We start from the raw sequence: 17006 nt of genomic DNA, 5'->3' as shown, positions 1-17006 counted from the left end.
CTCGATAGGTCGGCAACTAAGAAAAGCAGCATTGCGTGAGGCCCACGAGACTGGGCCCAATAACGACCCCATTACCCACGGCAAGGCCGCTCTGTTCTTCTTCTTCCGATCCAAGCATTGATCTGCTGCTGTTTGTTTACGTTGTCTGAAACCCTAAAACTCACCGACCTATAACAATCCGGAAAATCATTATCAAAAGCTCTCGAGCATGAACAAGGACGTTGCCTAAGGCTAGAGTCCATGAGGAAAAGATGCTGGTTACTGCAACCTCACACCTCCTCCTACATCAACGCACTTTAGCTCCAACCAGTCTTCCTCAGATTCGATCACCATGTCAAGGTCCGTCGCCTTTCTTTTGGTTTTCTATCGTTTTGCTTCAGCTAGGGTTAGTTTTTTTTTTTTTTTTTTTCCTTTCCCCTGATGATCCAATCGCCTTTAATTTGTGGTGATGCACTGGAATTCGCGTATAGTTCGTGCTCTTCCTTTTGAAAAATGGATATATATTGCAAATGAGAAAGGGAGCTGAGAAATGAAGCAAGCCTTGAATTTCTTAAATTTTCTCCACCAATGGAAATGGTATTGTGCTAATTTAATTGGCTTGATATTTGCAACGCAGATTTTTGACGTTCAGAGGTTTTAGGAAAGTTGCGAATTCCGTTGTTACAAGCCAGAAACACAGCTGTCCAGAAGCGGACAAGTATGGGACATTTGTTAGAGTTGGCCTCCGTCTTCCCCAATACAGATTCTACAGGGACTATACGTTTCCTGCTAGAGGAAATACCCCATTCTCATTGTACAATACCGCCAACATTTTTTGCCGTAGTAATTATTCCAGGAGTTTTGCGATCATTCCAGCAAGAAGTGCAGTGAAACATCATGCCCAACTTGCTTGGAAAAGGCTCTCCGATAGATTTTCTTTTAATGGTCGTGGATTTTCAGGTATAACTAATATTGCTCAAGCTTTCAGCTTGGCTGTAACCCGCTCTAATCTCATACTTCCTGGTATTTTTGCCATCACAAGTGGGAAACTAGCATGGGCGCAGAGGTCTTTTTCAGAAACGGACTACCACCCATCACCAAATACATTGTACATGCGTGCACAAGATGGACATGCTTTTATGACCTCATTAGTGTTTTCAGTTTTCGAAGGTGCAATCTTGGTCATGAGAGCACTCTATCTAGGGATTTTGTTCTCCCCCAGTATAATGATGGCTGCTTTTGCTGACTGTTGTGGACCTGAGTTTAGGAGATTGTGGCTTCATGTTGTTCACCGTACATTGGAATTGGCAGGTCCAGCTTTCATCAAATGGGGTCAATGGGCAGCTACACGGCCTGATCTCTTCCCGAGAGATTTATGCACCAAGCTCTCAGAGCTTCACACCAAAGCTCCTGAACATAGCTTTGCCTACACGAAGAAAACTATCGAACGAGCGTTTGGCCGCAAGCTCCCTGAGATTTTTGATAATTTTGAAGAGAAACCAGTAGCATCTGGAAGTATTGCTCAAGTGCATCGAGCTACTTTAAGATTTAGGTACCCTGGTCAACAGGTGAAGCCCATAGTAGTTGCCGTAAAGGTTAGGCATCCTGGTGTTGGTGAATCGATTAGGAGAGATTTTGTTATAATCAATCTGGTAGCAAAAATTTCAAAGTTCATTCCTGCTTTAAAGTGGTGGAGATTGGATGAGAGTGTACAGCAGTTTGCAGTTTTTATGATGTCTCAAGTTGATCTTGCAAGGGAAGCTGCCCATTTGAGTCGCTTTATATATAATTTCCGTAGATGGAAGGATGTCTCTTTCCCCAAGCCTTTGTATCCACTTGTGCATCCTGCTGTTTTGGTGGAAACTTATGAACAAGGGGAATGTGTCTCACACTATGTCGATGATCTTGAAGGCCATGATCGGATTAAATCTGCACTTGCTCACATTGGGACACACGCACTTTTGAAGATGCTCCTGGTAACATATATATACCTTTGATGTTGCTTGCAATGCATTTATGCTTTTGGACTATTTTGATTGAACTGTGTAAAAATATGATAAGCATCTTGTTGTGTCTTAAAGTTTGTGAATTATACCAGTTGATATACCTGAATGTGGTCTGAATACATAAAAAGAGAAAAAAAGGTAGGAAAGCTACTATCTTTCTAATATCTTATCCTTCATGTTTATCGTTTTCTTTTCTTTTTTGTTTAGTATATTGAAACATGAGCCCAACAAATTATTGTCTTTCATGTAAATTTACATGGTTGATTTTTTTTCTCTGTATTGTTCTATCTTCCACCATCTCCTCTCTAAAAATGGGCAAGTAACTTGAGAGAGAGAGAGAGAGAGAGAGAGAGAGAGAGAGAGAGAGAGAGATTCTCCTTGATTTTTTGTGGTTTAATTATGTTCGAAGTAATCAGAATTTCTTCTTTCAGGTGGACAACTTTATTCATGCAGACATGCATCCTGGAAATATCCTTGTCCGGGTGGCTCAGAGCAAGTCTTCTCGGAAGCGACTCTTCAAATCAAAGCCTCATGTCATTTTCCTTGACGTAGGCATGACTGCTGAACTCTCTAAAAGTGATAGAGTAAATTTAGTGGAATTTTTCAAGGCTGTTGCTCTTCGTGATGGGCGTACTGCTGCTGAGTGCACGCTCAGACTATCAAAGCAACAGAAGTGCCCAGATCCGAAGGCTTTCATTGAGGTAAAATTGTTAGGCATCTTAAATTTATTACCAGGAATGATTGGGATAAGGTTGTATCATTTGATTTTTCAATTGGAACTTGGAAAATTCATTAGTAATTTTATGTTTGTTTATGAAACTCAACTCTCTTGAACCCTAATTCAACTTCAAAGGTTTTGCCTTGTTAGTTTTTCCTTAACAGTTCTGGAGATCCGTTGCATTTATTCTGTTTGGGTGTTCCTTATTAAATAACTTGCAAGTTTGATATTTTCCCTTTAAATATTTATTCCTCCTTTATGCTTAAGATTATGCAAAGAACAAATTTCATATTAGAATGCTTTTCAATCCAACTTCCCCTGGTAATACTTTCTTGTCTCAAAGCGTGAATTTTGTCAAGCACAATTGAAATATGTGATATTTGTGTAGTATTCACTCCGTTTTTTGTTTATTCATCACTGTGTGTGTTATGGTTGTAGACAAATGCAGTTCCTCAATGATATTATGAACTTAGGAAGCTTTTGTTACAAGTTTCCCTCCTTTATCTACATTCTGTATTTGATTTTAGTCTATTTTTGGCCAAAGTTTCTAATCTTCTTCTTTTTACAGGAAGTGGAGGAGTCATTTGCTTTCTGGGGTACTCCAGAAGGTGATCTGGTCCATCCTGCTGAGTGCATGCAGCAGTTACTGGAGAAAGTTAGGCGTCATAGAGTCAATGTTGATGGCAATGTCTGTACTGTCATGGTAACCACTTTGGTTCTTGAGGTAATTTCTTTTCCCTTTATCTACTGCAGCTGAAGCATGGGAATTCTCTTATGAAATTCTGTAATCTTTGCTATATAGGCATGTGCAATGTATAAGTACAAAGACATTAAATTAAAGCACACACAGATTGTCAAGTTGTGTTTTCTTTTTCATTTCACACCGTTTTGTTTTTCTGCTTTTGTCTGTTGGTCATATATTCTTTACTCCTTTCTATTTATAAATTTAATTTAATTGTCTCAGAAAAACAAATACGATAATTTTTTGTATTATAATAGGTTTATCATGAGTAGCCGAAATAGACAATAACTGATTGTATACAAATCTGAGAGGCAATTTGCTCCAATTTATATTATCATTGGTGTGGTCATCAATAACTGATCTTATACAAATCTCACTGATCATGTTTTGCAGGGATGGCAGCGGAAACTTGATCCCGGGTACAATGTCATGCAAACTTTGCAAACACTGCTTCTCAAAGCTGACTGGGCAAAGTCCCTTTCCTACACGATTGAGGGGCTAATGGCTCCGTAAGAAGGTCTTGTCAGTGCTAATGCTACGATTACTAAACAATTTTGACAGTTATAAAATCCAAAATATACCAGTCCCTAGAAGTGGACATGAACATTTAGATCTTTATTTATTTCAATTTTTTTTTTTTTCTGTTTTGGAAATTGCAATACGTTTTGAAGGTTCAATAATCCTTCTGTACTTAGTTTGTTTTTATCAAAAGCATTACTGTTTTTGAAGCCTTACAATTCACAAGCAAAAACAGTAGAAAGGTAAAAGACAGAAATAAAGTGATTCTATTCTTTTATTTTAAATATACTTTTCTGTACAGCTTGCATTTCGTTACTTTCGATTTTGAATGGAAGGAAGATAATTATCTAGGTGTGTTTTGGAAACTCTTGTCCATGTTGCAGATTAACGTGAATGATTGTTCTTGATGCCACTTGCCCAATTTTTTCTTTTGACCATTTCTTATTCACATCTGTATACATATTTAGTTGATGATTATCATTTACATTTATACATAAAATCTATTTTATCTTCCCTTCTTCCTGCAATTCCATTTTTTCACCTTAGAAAGCCTTCTCAAGTCCTTAAATCCTAATGTTTTCTATAAATAGCAAAAAAAATGATGGCCATCTTTCATGTGCAAACAGAGTTGCCAAACAAAACGATCACTCAGATCGATCGGCGAGCAAATCAGTTGAACGTAGCTGTAAAAATGAGAATACAAGTAAATGCTTTCTTCTGGAAAAAAGTTAAAAGAAAGAGAACCTGTCTAATTATGTAATGGCACAAGTGCAGGATTATGTTTAACAAACTTGTATACATGATTCAAAAAGTGACGGAAGCCAAATCCTCTCTTGTGCCATCTGAAAATGCCTAAGTCCTATCTATATGCCCATAGACGATTGGGAAACGGGGACTGGATTTCCATAGCAATCAAGGTTATATGCTGGTACCAATTCATGGTCCAATTCAAGTCCAACACCACAAACATTTTAAGAGTGAAATGAAAATAATTGGCAACACCAAGCAGGGTTTTGAGAAACTTATTCTCTCCACTGGGAAGGGAACGTCGCCGAGCAGAAGAAGAGAATAGTAACACTGGGGGAACACTGCGCTTGTTTGTCGAGGCTGCAACAAAGGAACAAAGAATAAACAATTCTCTGTACAATAGAATAAAAATAAATCATCTGTAGAATCTCCATTAGCTGATGTGGTTTCCAGATGTTCCTAGAAACTATATAGCCGTGATCATCTAACCATTACCTGTAATGGAACATGGCAGGTGCTTAGACAACCCTGCAGTAATCGACATAGCAGTGAACAAAACTGATGCTTATATTTTCCAACAGCCACTATATACAATACTTTCACATGCTTTGCTAAAAGCACCATTAATTGTTTAAGCACAGAGACCTTGTGACATCATACGCATCACTGGGTGAAAGGTTTACACACACGCACGCAGACACAAAAATTGCCATCCCGTATACTATTCGATGCCACAAATATGATTTATTAAAAAAATACGAGTTCTATATACCTTCTTTATTGGAGGTATGGATACAGTCCAACAATTTTGGGCACCTAAAGCCTGAGCAATGCAGCATTTACAAACATGCAGTGGATACTCGGCAATCATTTGAATTCTCAACAGTCATGCAACATCTTGATATGTTCAAGAATCTCCATTTCTTTTCTCTTTTTCTGAAAAGATGTTCGGGTGCCATATGTGGAAGCACAAAAGAGATAAATGTCTTTCCCAGCAGTGGCACTTACATTGCACATGTAAGCTCACGTATTTCTTTGATTGCTGAACTAATACTATAAAGGGCCATTCTCTTCACCTGTTTTTCACGACAAAGGTAGGCACTTTCAATCGCTGATCAACTTTGTAATCATATGATGGAGAAAATAAGACAGACATTGGTACTAGGATCATTGAAAGTTCACCTCTAGCTTGTCAACTTTTGCTTTATGATCTTCTGGAAGCAGACGGACTTCATCAGTCAACTGGATGCACTCATTAACATTTTCAGGTGAGACAAAGTCCAGCACCACATGTACACAAGACTGCATGCCAAAATAAACAGAATGTACAAGATTATGATAACGCGTCATGAATGTCATTTAGTCTTCTAACAAATTTAATAAGATGGGAGAAACACATGAAATCCAAAAGATTTTTATTAATTTGCCAAAATGATGTGATTAATGGGGGACACTATAAATTTATATGCATAACAAGTGTAAATCTGCTACACATTCTTGGTAACCACTCCAAAAAGTCAAAAGAAGTAAAAGTAGGAAAGATTCAAATGGTTTTCTAAATACTACATCATGAAAGTGTTACACATGCTACCTTAGGACTCCTAATCTGGTATGGGCATCCAGCAGGGATGATGACAGCTTCTCCAATATGTTGCTCAAAAGTCCAAGGTTCAATTTCTGGTAATAGTGAGTGGTGGGTTAACTTCAGTTATTCATAAATCAACCAGTGATGGAAATGCCACGAATTATACTTACTAAATTCCTCCTTAAGCCTTAGTTTGTGACTTGAGTCTAGAAAGAAACTCTGATCAAGAATTGGATGATCAACCTGCAGTAAGTGTGGAAGTTAAAAAGTAGGATAGAGTTTAACCTGATCTGCCCAAAAGCAGTAACTTTAGGTTTTGGACTTACACGCTTATGAATGTCAAATTTACGAGTAAATTCATTACAGTGCCTTCTGAGATATTGTATAAGTTTTGGAACGTCTTGTCTGCGGAAAACATCCCATTGGGCACCACAAGACTCGGCTAAGGTTTTCCTTTTATAGCCATTGCAGCTTTCAAGCAGAACCTGAGACATTTTATCTTTGGACGTTTCAGCATCATCATCGATTGTCTCAGAGCTACTTAGTGTAGCTTCAGAATCAGTCTCAGAATCAGACTCCCCATCGTGGGGCATATCACTTTCTTTGAGATTCCTAGTGCATGCCGCATGTGTGGAGAAGCAAGATTCTCTAGCAACTCTTTTGCGCAAATGCATCTCTTCTCCAATCACATTATGCAACCCTGCTTCTTCCATGGTTTCACTAAGCAAATCTGATTCTCCTTTGACTTTTTTTGTAAAAGTTTGTTCAGAAGTAGCTCTAGAAGACTCCCTCTGATTTTGAGCCTTGTGCTTTTTCAGTAACTTTCTTATTTTAGAAACTTGTTCTTCAGAGATGGGGACATCTGATGTATGTGCCAAAATGTTAACCTGGGGTCACATGCATAAACAGAATAAATGGAATATAAAACTTAGATAGATTAAAAAATAAATGCTACTTATGCAAAAATAATCTTTAACGTAAAATCAGATAGCCCAAATTCAAATGTTAGAGATGCAATGCAAGAGGTGAAGCTTTATCAAAGGCTTACGGTTTTCTCTATATAATTCAACCCAAATTTTACTAAGTTTGTTTAAAAATTACAATTAAGAAGAAATTACCAAAAGTTAGATTAATGCTTGGTGGCGTTGGTTTGATGAGGTGACACTTCTACAGGTACCATTCTATAAATTCAAATAATATGCATGGAAAGCAGTTACAGTTACTTGAACAATTGATATGATATTGTGCCTAATTGTGTCATTACAGCATAAATGGAAAGAGACAGCATTCCCACCATAAAATAATAAGACAAAAAAAAACTAGACAGCAATGTACAAGGGATAATTCCAAGGCATACCACATCATATGAGTCATAACATAGCTTTATCACTGCATTAGCCTGTACAAGTTGCTCAGTGCAGCCATATGAAATATAAACACAGGGACCTAGATCAGGTTTTGGGATTTCCTGTGGCATCCTTGCCGCAAGATTTAGAAGACCCGACATGGGATTCATGTATTCTTGAAGTGGTAGAGCTCGTATTATTTCAGCATAATGAGCTGGGAACTGTTCCTGAAATAACTGCGAAGAAAGCCAACCCCTCAACTTCAGTGTCTCATTCCACATATTCCTTTGTCCCTGCCCCTTCAATGAACCCATAAAATACTGCCTGATTCCAATTTCCACCTGCCATATGATATTTCTTCTTTTAGGAAAAAAAAAAAAACAGTGGGTGATAGGACAACTAAGCATACTTGAAGAGTTTAGAGATAAAGATGCACAAAGCACACAATCAGTTTTCCTTTTGAGAGTTAAAATTGAGAATGGGATTGGTTGTGGACAATTGTGAATTAAAAGAAAACAATTCTATAACCTTTAATCTTCAAGTAGTGGAAATCACTGACCTCGCACCAATCCAAGCAGTGGATAGCTTCGTGTGAATTCTGGTTGTTTTCATAGCTAGCAATGCTCCTCTCAAGATAAGTGCAGAACATTAACACTGGATCCCAACTCAAATCTGACGTAGTTTGAAGCACATCTCGAACTATAACAGGATGACCTTTACTCCAGTGCTTCTGAAAGTGCTCAACATTATCACCATGTATCTCCAAAAGCGTGGGGTAGTACAGATAGTTATCATTTGAGTTCTCTCTCACAGCCGCTTCTTGCAACTGTTTAATTCCATCAAATTTCTGGTCCATGCCCAAACATAGTGTGCAGCACAAAGACATGTCAGAAGTTTCTGGAAATTCGTAGCTGCAAACTATTTCTTCTGCACTTACTTCTAGCTCATTGATCCAACTTAATGGGAAAACACATCTCAAATGAAGGAGGCTGTCACCACAACCTCCGAACTCCTTAGGTGGGCAAGATATACCCTTAACAGCATTACAAGTTTTCAAGCTGAGTACTGATGCAGAAGAAGAAAGGTACAAACTGCGGACATTTTGCTTACGGTTGGCTATTGGCTTCTTTAAAAGTTGCCCTTTACCAGAGGCACAATTTTTCTTTTTGTTAGAGTGCTTTGAGAGAGATGTGTTAATACCTCCAAGGAGGCTTCCGTTAAACATATCTCGACAACAACTTAAACAAAGGTTATAGGAACAATTTGGGCAGCTTCTATGGAGATCCACAATTGAAGCTTTGCATTTATTGCTGTTCCAAAAGTCAATGGTGCCCCAGAGAATCAATGCAAGAATATTACAAAAATTCCATTTAAACCATTAAAACATTACAGAAGTATAGAACATACCAGCACTGTTGTTCATTGCAGCTATATTCAGCCTTCTTGATATGAACTTCAGATAGTTTTTCCCCTGTAAAAAAAGGTTTTTAGTTATCGACCATAAAGTTGGTGCAAAGAGCAACCTTCTGAGAAGAATGGCACACTACCTCTCATTTTTGCCTCTGCTTCTAGCTCAACTTTCTGATCTTGGTTTATTTGTTTTAGCACAGGAAGAAGCATACAGATCAGGTAATGGAAATGTAATATTACTTCAACTTTATTCTTAACCCCCAAATAATCCTGAAAAAAGGAGTATGAACGATTTAAAGTATCAGCATACAATATCACAATAAGCATGATCTAGTTCACAATTCAGCTAACTTTAATGTCAGACCTTACTTTCAGCGTCTTTTGATTGATTTTCAGAGCATTCCTTACAGGTGCAAGTTCCTCGACAAACTGGACATGCCTTCTTGACTTCATCTTGTGTATCAAAATACCTAAATTGTTTTAAGCAACAAGAGTCATCAAATCTCATTCCATATAACAAGGAGAAGAATTAAAGCATACAGTTAAGGAGCATATGGATATTATCTTCACTCAGTTTTGTTTCTAGCAATGCATTGTCAGCTTTGGATAAAAGGAGATAATTGGATTCTCACTTTGTCTCTATCATTTTTTTTCTTTTGTCTTTTCATCTTGTAGGATGCAGAACATTCTACAAAACCATGGCTTCTGGTAGATTATTACAGGTACAGACGAGGGTGAATTTGCTAATGTGCCAGCAAAATCCAAGCTGTTCATAAAGTTTTCTTAAAATTTATCACTTTCTAATCAAAAGAAAGATAGATACATTTCAGTATTTCACACCAGTATTTACTTGCTTTGAATTGATTGATTTCTTACTTTTGGTTCATGAGCTGATATTCTGATGATTAACTGATGAAGATTCGATTCTTAAGCACCTGATTCTGCAATTTATTTATTTATTTTTAATGAGAGGAGTACAGAATACCATACAAATGACCCCTTTCAAAAATGAAGTTCATGCATTCACGCTACTAGAGTTCAAACTACAGTCTAAGCACCATTCTATAAGAATTGTTAACTTCACATTTAACTTCTATAAAAATATGAATGGAAGCAGCAATTTAGCAACTTCTTCCATAGAGCGAAGCTCTTAAGTTTCAAACATAAATTTGACAACCATAACCAAAAGAACACAAAACAAACCTTTCTTTGATGCAACCCAAGCAAAAGAAATGCTTTTGGCAACTCGAACACTTAGTTAGACAGGAAGAAACACCACTCCCACTTCTTTGACACCAATGGCACCTTTTCCTCTTACCCCTTCTCAATTTCCCTACATTATATGGCAAAACCTAAAGAAAAGAAAAAACCACTGAGAAAAAAAAAAAAAATCAAAATCCCACAAAAACCATATTATCATAAAGGTTGAAGTCAGAGCTCGCCTGCAATGTGCCAGCAGGCATTGGCTCGATGTTCTTGGACCGAAAGCACCGCCGCCGCATAGCAGCAGGCCCCATATCAACCCCAACCTTACCATCAGAAGACGAATTGGAACCTGCATTGCCGGAACGAAGCAGCGGCGACTGTGACGAAGACGAAGAAATTGCCATTAGGCCATTAGGCAAGTCTCTGGTGAGATCATCATGATCATCATCGTCATCATCCTCACTCTCTTCCTCCACAACCTTCTTCTTCTTCGTCTGGTTCCTCTTATCGACCTCCCTCTTCAGCACCATTCGTATAAGCTCCAAATTCAACTCGCTCTTCTTCAGCTTCATCTTCTTCTTCCTCTTCTTACTTTTCTTCAACGTCTCCTCGGATCGCTTCCTCTTCAACAACTTCACCAAATTGTCAACTTTCCGTGCCCTAATTTTGACGCCGTTGTGGTTTTGATCTCTGCTCGGTGCGTTTTTAGGCTTTCTCTGGAGTTTGAGTGACTCCGGGACTTTCTCTCTGAACTGACGGTGCCGTCCTTGGAGATAGTGAATCTCGCAGAGCTTCATGTCGTCCATGACTCTCCGTTTGCACCGCCATTGCCGGCCGTCTGTCCGGCCACAGCGCAGATGGTCCGGCAACGCTCCCTCTTCATCCATTCAAGAAAATTGATTTTTGCCTTTCCAGGAAAATTTGTGGTTTTCTCGGGAAAGCGCTTGCGAGTGGAAGATAAGAAAGGGCTAAACTTTTTAATTGCGAGGGCAGAGGATTGCAGAGAGAGATTTTTAGGGGTTTTCAGAATTGTATTTATTGGGAGAAACAGTTAGAGAGCTTAATGTAAAAAATGGAGCAAGGAAAAGGGCATTTTCCGTAATTAGAGGGAACGAAAGAGTCCAATTTGGTCTCGAAATCTTCAATTTGGGTCAGATCCTAGGATTCAAGAGATTCAAGATAATTGCCACCCAATCACAATTCTGGGCAGAGTCACTGAACCAAAGCAAATTTCATATTGAAAGAGACTTTCTTTCTTTTGGTAGTTTGATGTTCATTCGACAGTTGAAGGCTTTGAAAAGCAAGCTAATATATAGAGTGACAGTCACTATAAATGGATGGATCATGGATCTTGGTGCAATTTTTTCTGTTTTTTTGGGCTATTTTTTTATGCTGTTTTGATTCATGGGTTGGTTTTTATGTATTTTGTTTTTACAAGCTGGCCTTTTTGGAATTTGATATTGGTATGGGCATTGAAAGCTTTCAGTTCAGGATAATGCTTTTAGTGTGGTTTTTTTATTTATTTTTTATATGTTAGTCAGAGACTCAAATCTTATCTGCATAATATTTCCCCTCATTTCTGTTTCTTTTGGATTAAACCAGAAAAATAAAAATAAAAAAACAAGTGTCCAATGCAATGCAATTGAGACTCTACTTAATGAAATTGTTCTCTGGCTTTTCCTTATCTGAAGAATGCCAATTTGCCATTGGAAACAAAGGAAAATAGGATATTATATGGAAACAAAGGAAATTGTTGTGTTGTGTATATTCTTGTTACACAAGAAATTATGCTTCTATTTTGTGCAATGCATATGCAATTGGTTCAGCATAGCCGATCGAGCAGTTCAATATGGTCCAGCCACTTTTGGGCTTTTCCCATCTCACTGACGGCAATAGTTTCTTTCTGACTAAAACCCAACTGGGCTTTGTGGTAGTAGCTAAGAGTTTTAGCACCTCGCTCCAAATACTTGCAAACCATACATCCTTTATCTAGTTGTATTGACAACTTGAACCAAATTTGCAGAGATGAGGAAGATTATTATGAATTATATACAGATGAAAAACACAATGAAAAGATTCAGAATTCTGATCATTTCTCAAACAAGTATGAAATTAGAGAGAGAGGTTTCTTGACAAATTCTCAAATTTTATGGGGCTTTTATTTAAAAGAATTAGGTTAAGAAATAGTGGTTGTGGTAGATAATAGTTCTTTTCTTTTTCGCAATGGCTCGTCTGCAAGCACAAGCACTAGCTGGCTTTTCTTTACGTTTTTGCAACATTCTCTTGATGGCTCGTCTGGTTCTAGTAGTACTCGTTACACGGTGCAGGTGGGAATTCGAGGAGGAGGAGGCCGATTTGTGTCGAGTAAGTATTGGTGTCGGCCACCACGGGAACACAAATGGGAAGACAGGTTTCGCAGAGTGAATCTCAAAATAAGAATACGGTGTTTTTGAAACCTCCGTTAACCTTTCTTCACGAATGTTGCACATGACAATGTGTTGAGCAATCTCTAGATACAAGATATCCTCATTATTTGGGTCGAACCATTTGCCATTGTTGCCTGCAACTACGTCCATGTCCACGTCCCTGTACACGTCCATGTCCATCTGGTGATCATCTTTCACTCCCAAACCTTCACATCACCATCGTTATCATCAAAATCCGAGAGGGTGAACTGGCACATTCGCGGACGCCCTTTACTAGACACACATAGGAACTTACATGGTCCAGACGTCCGCTCATCTGTAGACTGTAGGCTTATTCTCAATGTAACGAAAACAATATTTATCCGACTTTTCGTAGGGATCCAAACCAATAATAAAGCCCTCACCAGAGCTTCACCAGTAAAGCATTCCATTGTACGCAACCCCTGCATCGCGACACAACGTCCTAAAACGAAAGCTTCTTGGGCATGATACAACTGACTCTGTCCATCTGCCAGTCTCCTACGAGAACATCTCCACGTTGAATAATTCCAAGGATTTATCTGGACGTTTAGGAGGAATTATTCGCACAACCCTGTACCTGTACATTAACCCGGATTTCACTTTCTTCTTCTACTTGTTCTTCTTTTCTGTCACATTGTTGGTTCTTATCATTATTATAGTAGTAGGGTTCGCAGATGAATCCCACTCTTACTTCCTCGTGGCATCGAGGAGCAGGAGGAAGAGCATCCCATTGCCTGGTGTAGGTGTTGCACATGTAGTATAATCATGCTGAAAACTCATGGTTGGGCAACATAAAACTAAGTCGTTATACGCTCCTACTACAATTGGTTGATACTGTTAGAAATTATTTATGTTATTTGTAATTCAATAAACGTGGGTTCCTATGTTTTAGGAAATCAGTTGTGGTTTACCTATTCAATAGGAGTGTTCTAGTTGTGGGATAAGTCTGTTAGTATTGGTAGTAGTGGGAGACGTCTGTTAGTGTTGTTTGTAGTGGGATGTTTAGTTGTTCATTCCATTATCTGAGTCAGTTAGCTTGTACGTATTATTTAAGCTGTGTTTCAGTCAATCAGAATTTACTTCAGTTGAACAAAAGCTTTCTATCTCAGGTTATTTGAGTTTTCTAAATTTCCAACATTTGGTATCAGAGCCCCCACTGGGCTTGATTAAAATTCTCCAAAAAGCAGCAGCTTTCTTGTCTTGCAGCAGCAAGGACTGATGGCATCCGACAAGGTTCAAGAGAACTACGTGCAGCCAGCCATACCTCGCTTTGATGGTCATTATGACCATTGGAGCATGTTAATGGAGAATTTTCTGAGATCCAAGGAGTATTGGACTCTCATTGAAGATGGAATTGCTGAACCAGCAGAAGGAGTGGTGTTGACAGAAGCGCAACAGAAAAGACTTGATGAACAGAAATTGAAGGACCTGAAATTGAAAAACTACCTCTTCCAAGCGATTGATCGATCCATTTTGGAGACTATTCTCCAGAAGGACACTTCCAAGCAGATATGGGAGTCTATGCAGAAAAAGTATCAAGGTTCCACTAAGGTGAAGCGTGCACAGCTTCAAGCACTTCGAAGAGATTTTGAAACTCTTCACATGAAACCAGAAGATTCTGTTGATGAATACTTCTCAAAGGCGATGGCAATTGCAAGTAAGATGCGGCTTCATGGTGACAAGATGGATGATGTCACAATCATTGAAAAAATTTTGCGTTCAATGTCGCCAAAGTTTAACTATGTTGTTTGTGCAATTGAGGAAGCAAATGACATTGAAACAATGTCAATTGATGAACTCCATAGTTCACTGTTGGTGCATGAGCAGAAATTTAAAAGTCAGAATACTTCAACAGAGGAAAAAGCTTTGAAAAGCTCCACCAGCAATGAATCCTCATCATGGAGAGGTTCAGGTCGTGGTCGAGGTAGAGGCCAAGGAAGAGGAAGAGGCAGAGGAAATTCCGATTCCAGCAGTAAAGGAAATTCCGATTTCAGAGGCAGAGGCAGAGGTCAATATAGACAACAAAGCCATCATGAGTCTAAACACGACAAATCACAGATTGAGTGCTATAGGTGTGGCAGGTACGGTCACTATCGCTCTGAATGCTACACTAACATGTCTAAAGAAAAGGGTGAGGCATCAAACTTTACTCAAGGAGATGAAGAAACTCTTCTTATGGCTTGCGATACAAAGGAGGAATCCCGTTCCAATTGGTGGTACATTGACTCAGGGTGTAGCAATCATATGTGTGGGAGTAAGTATGACTTTCATCATTTAGATGATTCATTTCATACTACTGTGAAATTTGGTGATGATTCTTTGATTTCAGTGATGGGGAAGGGTGATATCCAAATCAAAGCAAAGGATAACTCTCTTCAGACCATTTCTAATGTGTATTATGCTCCTGCCTTAAAAACCAATTTGCTTAGCATTGGCCAGCTGCAAGAGAAGGGCTATGTGATCACCATCAAAGAAGGCACTTGTGAGATCAGTGATCCAAGAAGAGGAACGATTGCTCAAGTGGAGATGACAAAGAATCGATTGTTTCCTTTGTCAATACAAAAAGATGTTCAAGCTTGTCTGACTGCCAAGGTTGAAAATATGGCGTGGCTTTGGCATTTCCGATATGGTCATCTCAATTTTAATGGTCTGAAGACATTGCACAAGAAGAATATGGTAACTGGTCTCCCAGAAATTGATTCTCCTGCTCAAATTTGTGAAGAATGTATGATCGGAAAGCAGCATCGTGAGTCCTTTCCAAAAGAGAAGGCCTGGAGAGCTCAGCAACCTTTGGAGCTGGTTCATTCCGACATATGTGGACCCATAAATCCTGCATCAAATGGGAAAAAGAGGTATTTCATAACATTTATTGATGACTACAGTCGGAAGACGTGGGTATATTTCTTGCAGGAAAAATCAGAAGCATTTTCAACATTCAAAAGCTTCAAAGCTCGTGTTGAGCATGATGTGGGAAAGCCTATCAAAGTGTTTCGAACAGATCGTGGTGGAGAGTTCAACTCACAAGAGTTTTCTGATTTTTGTGATGTCAATGGTATTCGAAGACAGCTCACTGCAGCGTACACACCACAACAAAATGGTGTATGTGAGAGGAAGAATCGCACAATTCTAAACATGGTTCGCTGCATGTTGGCCAAGAGAAACATTCCAAAACTTTTCTGGCCAGAGGCGGTGAATTGGAGCATTCATGTGTTGAATCGAAGTCCCACTCTAGTTGTCAAGAATATGACACCTGAGGAAGCGTGGAAGGGACACAAACCAGCAGTGGATCATTTTAAAATCTTTGGCTGCATAGCCTATGCTCATGTCCCTGACAAGAAGAGGAAGAAATTGGATGACAAGGGTGAGAAGTGTGTATTTCTTGGGATTAGTGACCACTCAAAAGCCTATAAGTTGATAAATCCTGTCACAAAGAAGATCATCATCAGTCGAGATGTGGTGTTTGATGAAGACAATGCGTGGGATTGGACTGAAAATGGCACAGGACACAAGCAAATTCCTGTAAGCTTTGATGAAGAAAAAGACGCTTTAGGGATTGCAGAGCCACTGCAATCCTCTAACACTCCAACCACTGAACTAAATGAGGTGCAACCATCTAGTCCACGACCATCACGCACAAGGAAAAGGCCTGCATGGCTGCAAGATTATGAGGTCAGTGGAATTAATTGTGATTCTGAAGAAGAACTCAGTCATTATGCCTTATTTTCAGATTGTGATCCTGTGTCATTCCAAGATGCTGTCCAAGAATCAAAATGGCAGAAAGCCATGGCCGAGGAGATCAAGGCAATTGAGAAAAATAAAACGTGGGAATTGACATATCTTCCCCAAGGACAGAAAACCATTGGTGTCAAGTGGGTCTACAAGACGAAGTTCAATGAAAATGGAGAAGTTGATAAGTACAAAGCACGCCTAGTTGCAAAAGGCTACAAGCAAGAGTATGGTGTTGATTACAAAGAAGTCTTTGCTCCCGTAGTGAGACTTGATACCATTCGTTTGGTTCTTTCACTTGCTGCACAGAATGCTTGGCCCATCTTTCAGTTAGATGTGAAGTCCGCCTTCCTTCATGGCGATCTGCAGGAGCAGGTATATGTAGACCAACCCCCTGGTTATGTGAAGCAAGGGCATGAAAATAAGGTATATAAGTTGAAAAAGGCATTATATGGACTGAAACAAGCACCCCGAGCTTGGTACAGTCGTATAGATGCTTATTTTTTGAGGCAAGGTTTTCAAAAATGCCCATATGAGCATACACTGTTTATAAAAATTGGAGATGAGGGGAAGAT

At 39.0% G+C, this 17006-nt stretch overlaps 2 protein-coding genes across 6 annotated transcripts; one reads left to right on the top strand and one right to left on the bottom strand.

The window, feature by feature from the left end:
- The first annotated feature begins 2 nt into the window (after positions 1 to 2).
- Positions 3 to 4051, top strand: LOC117626087 (probable serine/threonine-protein kinase abkC). Its single transcript, XM_034357736.1, has 5 exons — positions 3 to 339; positions 617 to 1955; positions 2417 to 2686; positions 3272 to 3427; positions 3839 to 4051. The coding sequence occupies exons 1-5, from the start codon at positions 332 to 334 to the stop codon at positions 3956 to 3958; spliced, it is 1893 nt and encodes a 630-aa protein (XP_034213627.1). The 5' UTR covers positions 3 to 331; the 3' UTR covers positions 3959 to 4051.
- A 572-nt stretch (positions 4052 to 4623) lies between these two features.
- LOC117624950 (lysine-specific demethylase JMJ25) lies at positions 4624 to 11527 on the bottom strand. Of its 5 annotated transcripts, XR_004585393.1 has the most exons (14): positions 10495 to 11527; positions 10256 to 10404; positions 9417 to 9522; positions 9190 to 9322; positions 9050 to 9113; positions 8202 to 8952; positions 7654 to 7983; positions 6623 to 7183; positions 6467 to 6539; positions 6303 to 6388; positions 5894 to 6013; positions 5484 to 5787; positions 5207 to 5239; positions 4624 to 5071 (listed from the first exon to the last, which is right to left on the bottom strand). XR_004585393.1 is itself a non-coding variant. In XM_034356485.1 (12 exons), the coding sequence occupies exons 1-12, from the start codon at positions 11143 to 11145 to the stop codon at positions 5716 to 5718; spliced, it is 3096 nt and encodes a 1031-aa protein (XP_034212376.1). In that variant the 5' UTR covers positions 11146 to 11527; the 3' UTR covers positions 5261 to 5715. The 5 variants fall into 5 exon arrangements, 1 of the variants encoding a protein (XP_034212376.1); XR_004585391.1 differs by having other exon boundaries at positions 4624 to 5239; XR_004585392.1 differs by lacking the exon at positions 5207 to 5239 and having other exon boundaries at positions 4624 to 5206.
- Positions 11528 to 17006: the final 5479 nt, after the last annotated feature.

The sequence above is a fragment of the Prunus dulcis genome, chromosome 4 (genome assembly GCF_902201215.1).
Source record: "Prunus dulcis chromosome 4, ALMONDv2, whole genome shotgun sequence".
NCBI lineage: Eukaryota > Viridiplantae > Streptophyta > Magnoliopsida > Rosales > Rosaceae > Prunus > Prunus dulcis.
Note: the sequence above shows the minus strand (reverse complement) of the source record. Positions and strands in the feature narration are given on the sequence as shown.

Coding starts and splice junctions, on each gene's coding strand:
- LOC117626087 (XM_034357736.1), top strand. Junction 2,687..3,271: donor ATCCGAAGGCTTTCATTGAG/GTAAAATTGTTA, acceptor TTCTTTTTACAG/GAAGTGGAGGAGTCATTTGC. Junction 3,428..3,838: donor TAACCACTTTGGTTCTTGAG/GTAATTTCTTTT, acceptor CATGTTTTGCAG/GGATGGCAGCGGAAACTTGA.
- LOC117624950 (XM_034356485.1), bottom strand. CDS start 11,145: ATGGATGAAGAGGGAGCGTTGCCGGACCATCTGCGCTGTGGCCGGACA. Junction 8,953..9,049: donor TGCAATGAACAACAGTGCTG/GTATGTTCTATA, acceptor CTTTTGGAACAG/CAATAAATGCAAAGCTTCAA. Junction 7,184..7,653: donor GTTATGACTCATATGATGTG/GTATGCCTTGGA, acceptor ATGTGACCCCAG/GTTAACATTTTGGCACATAC.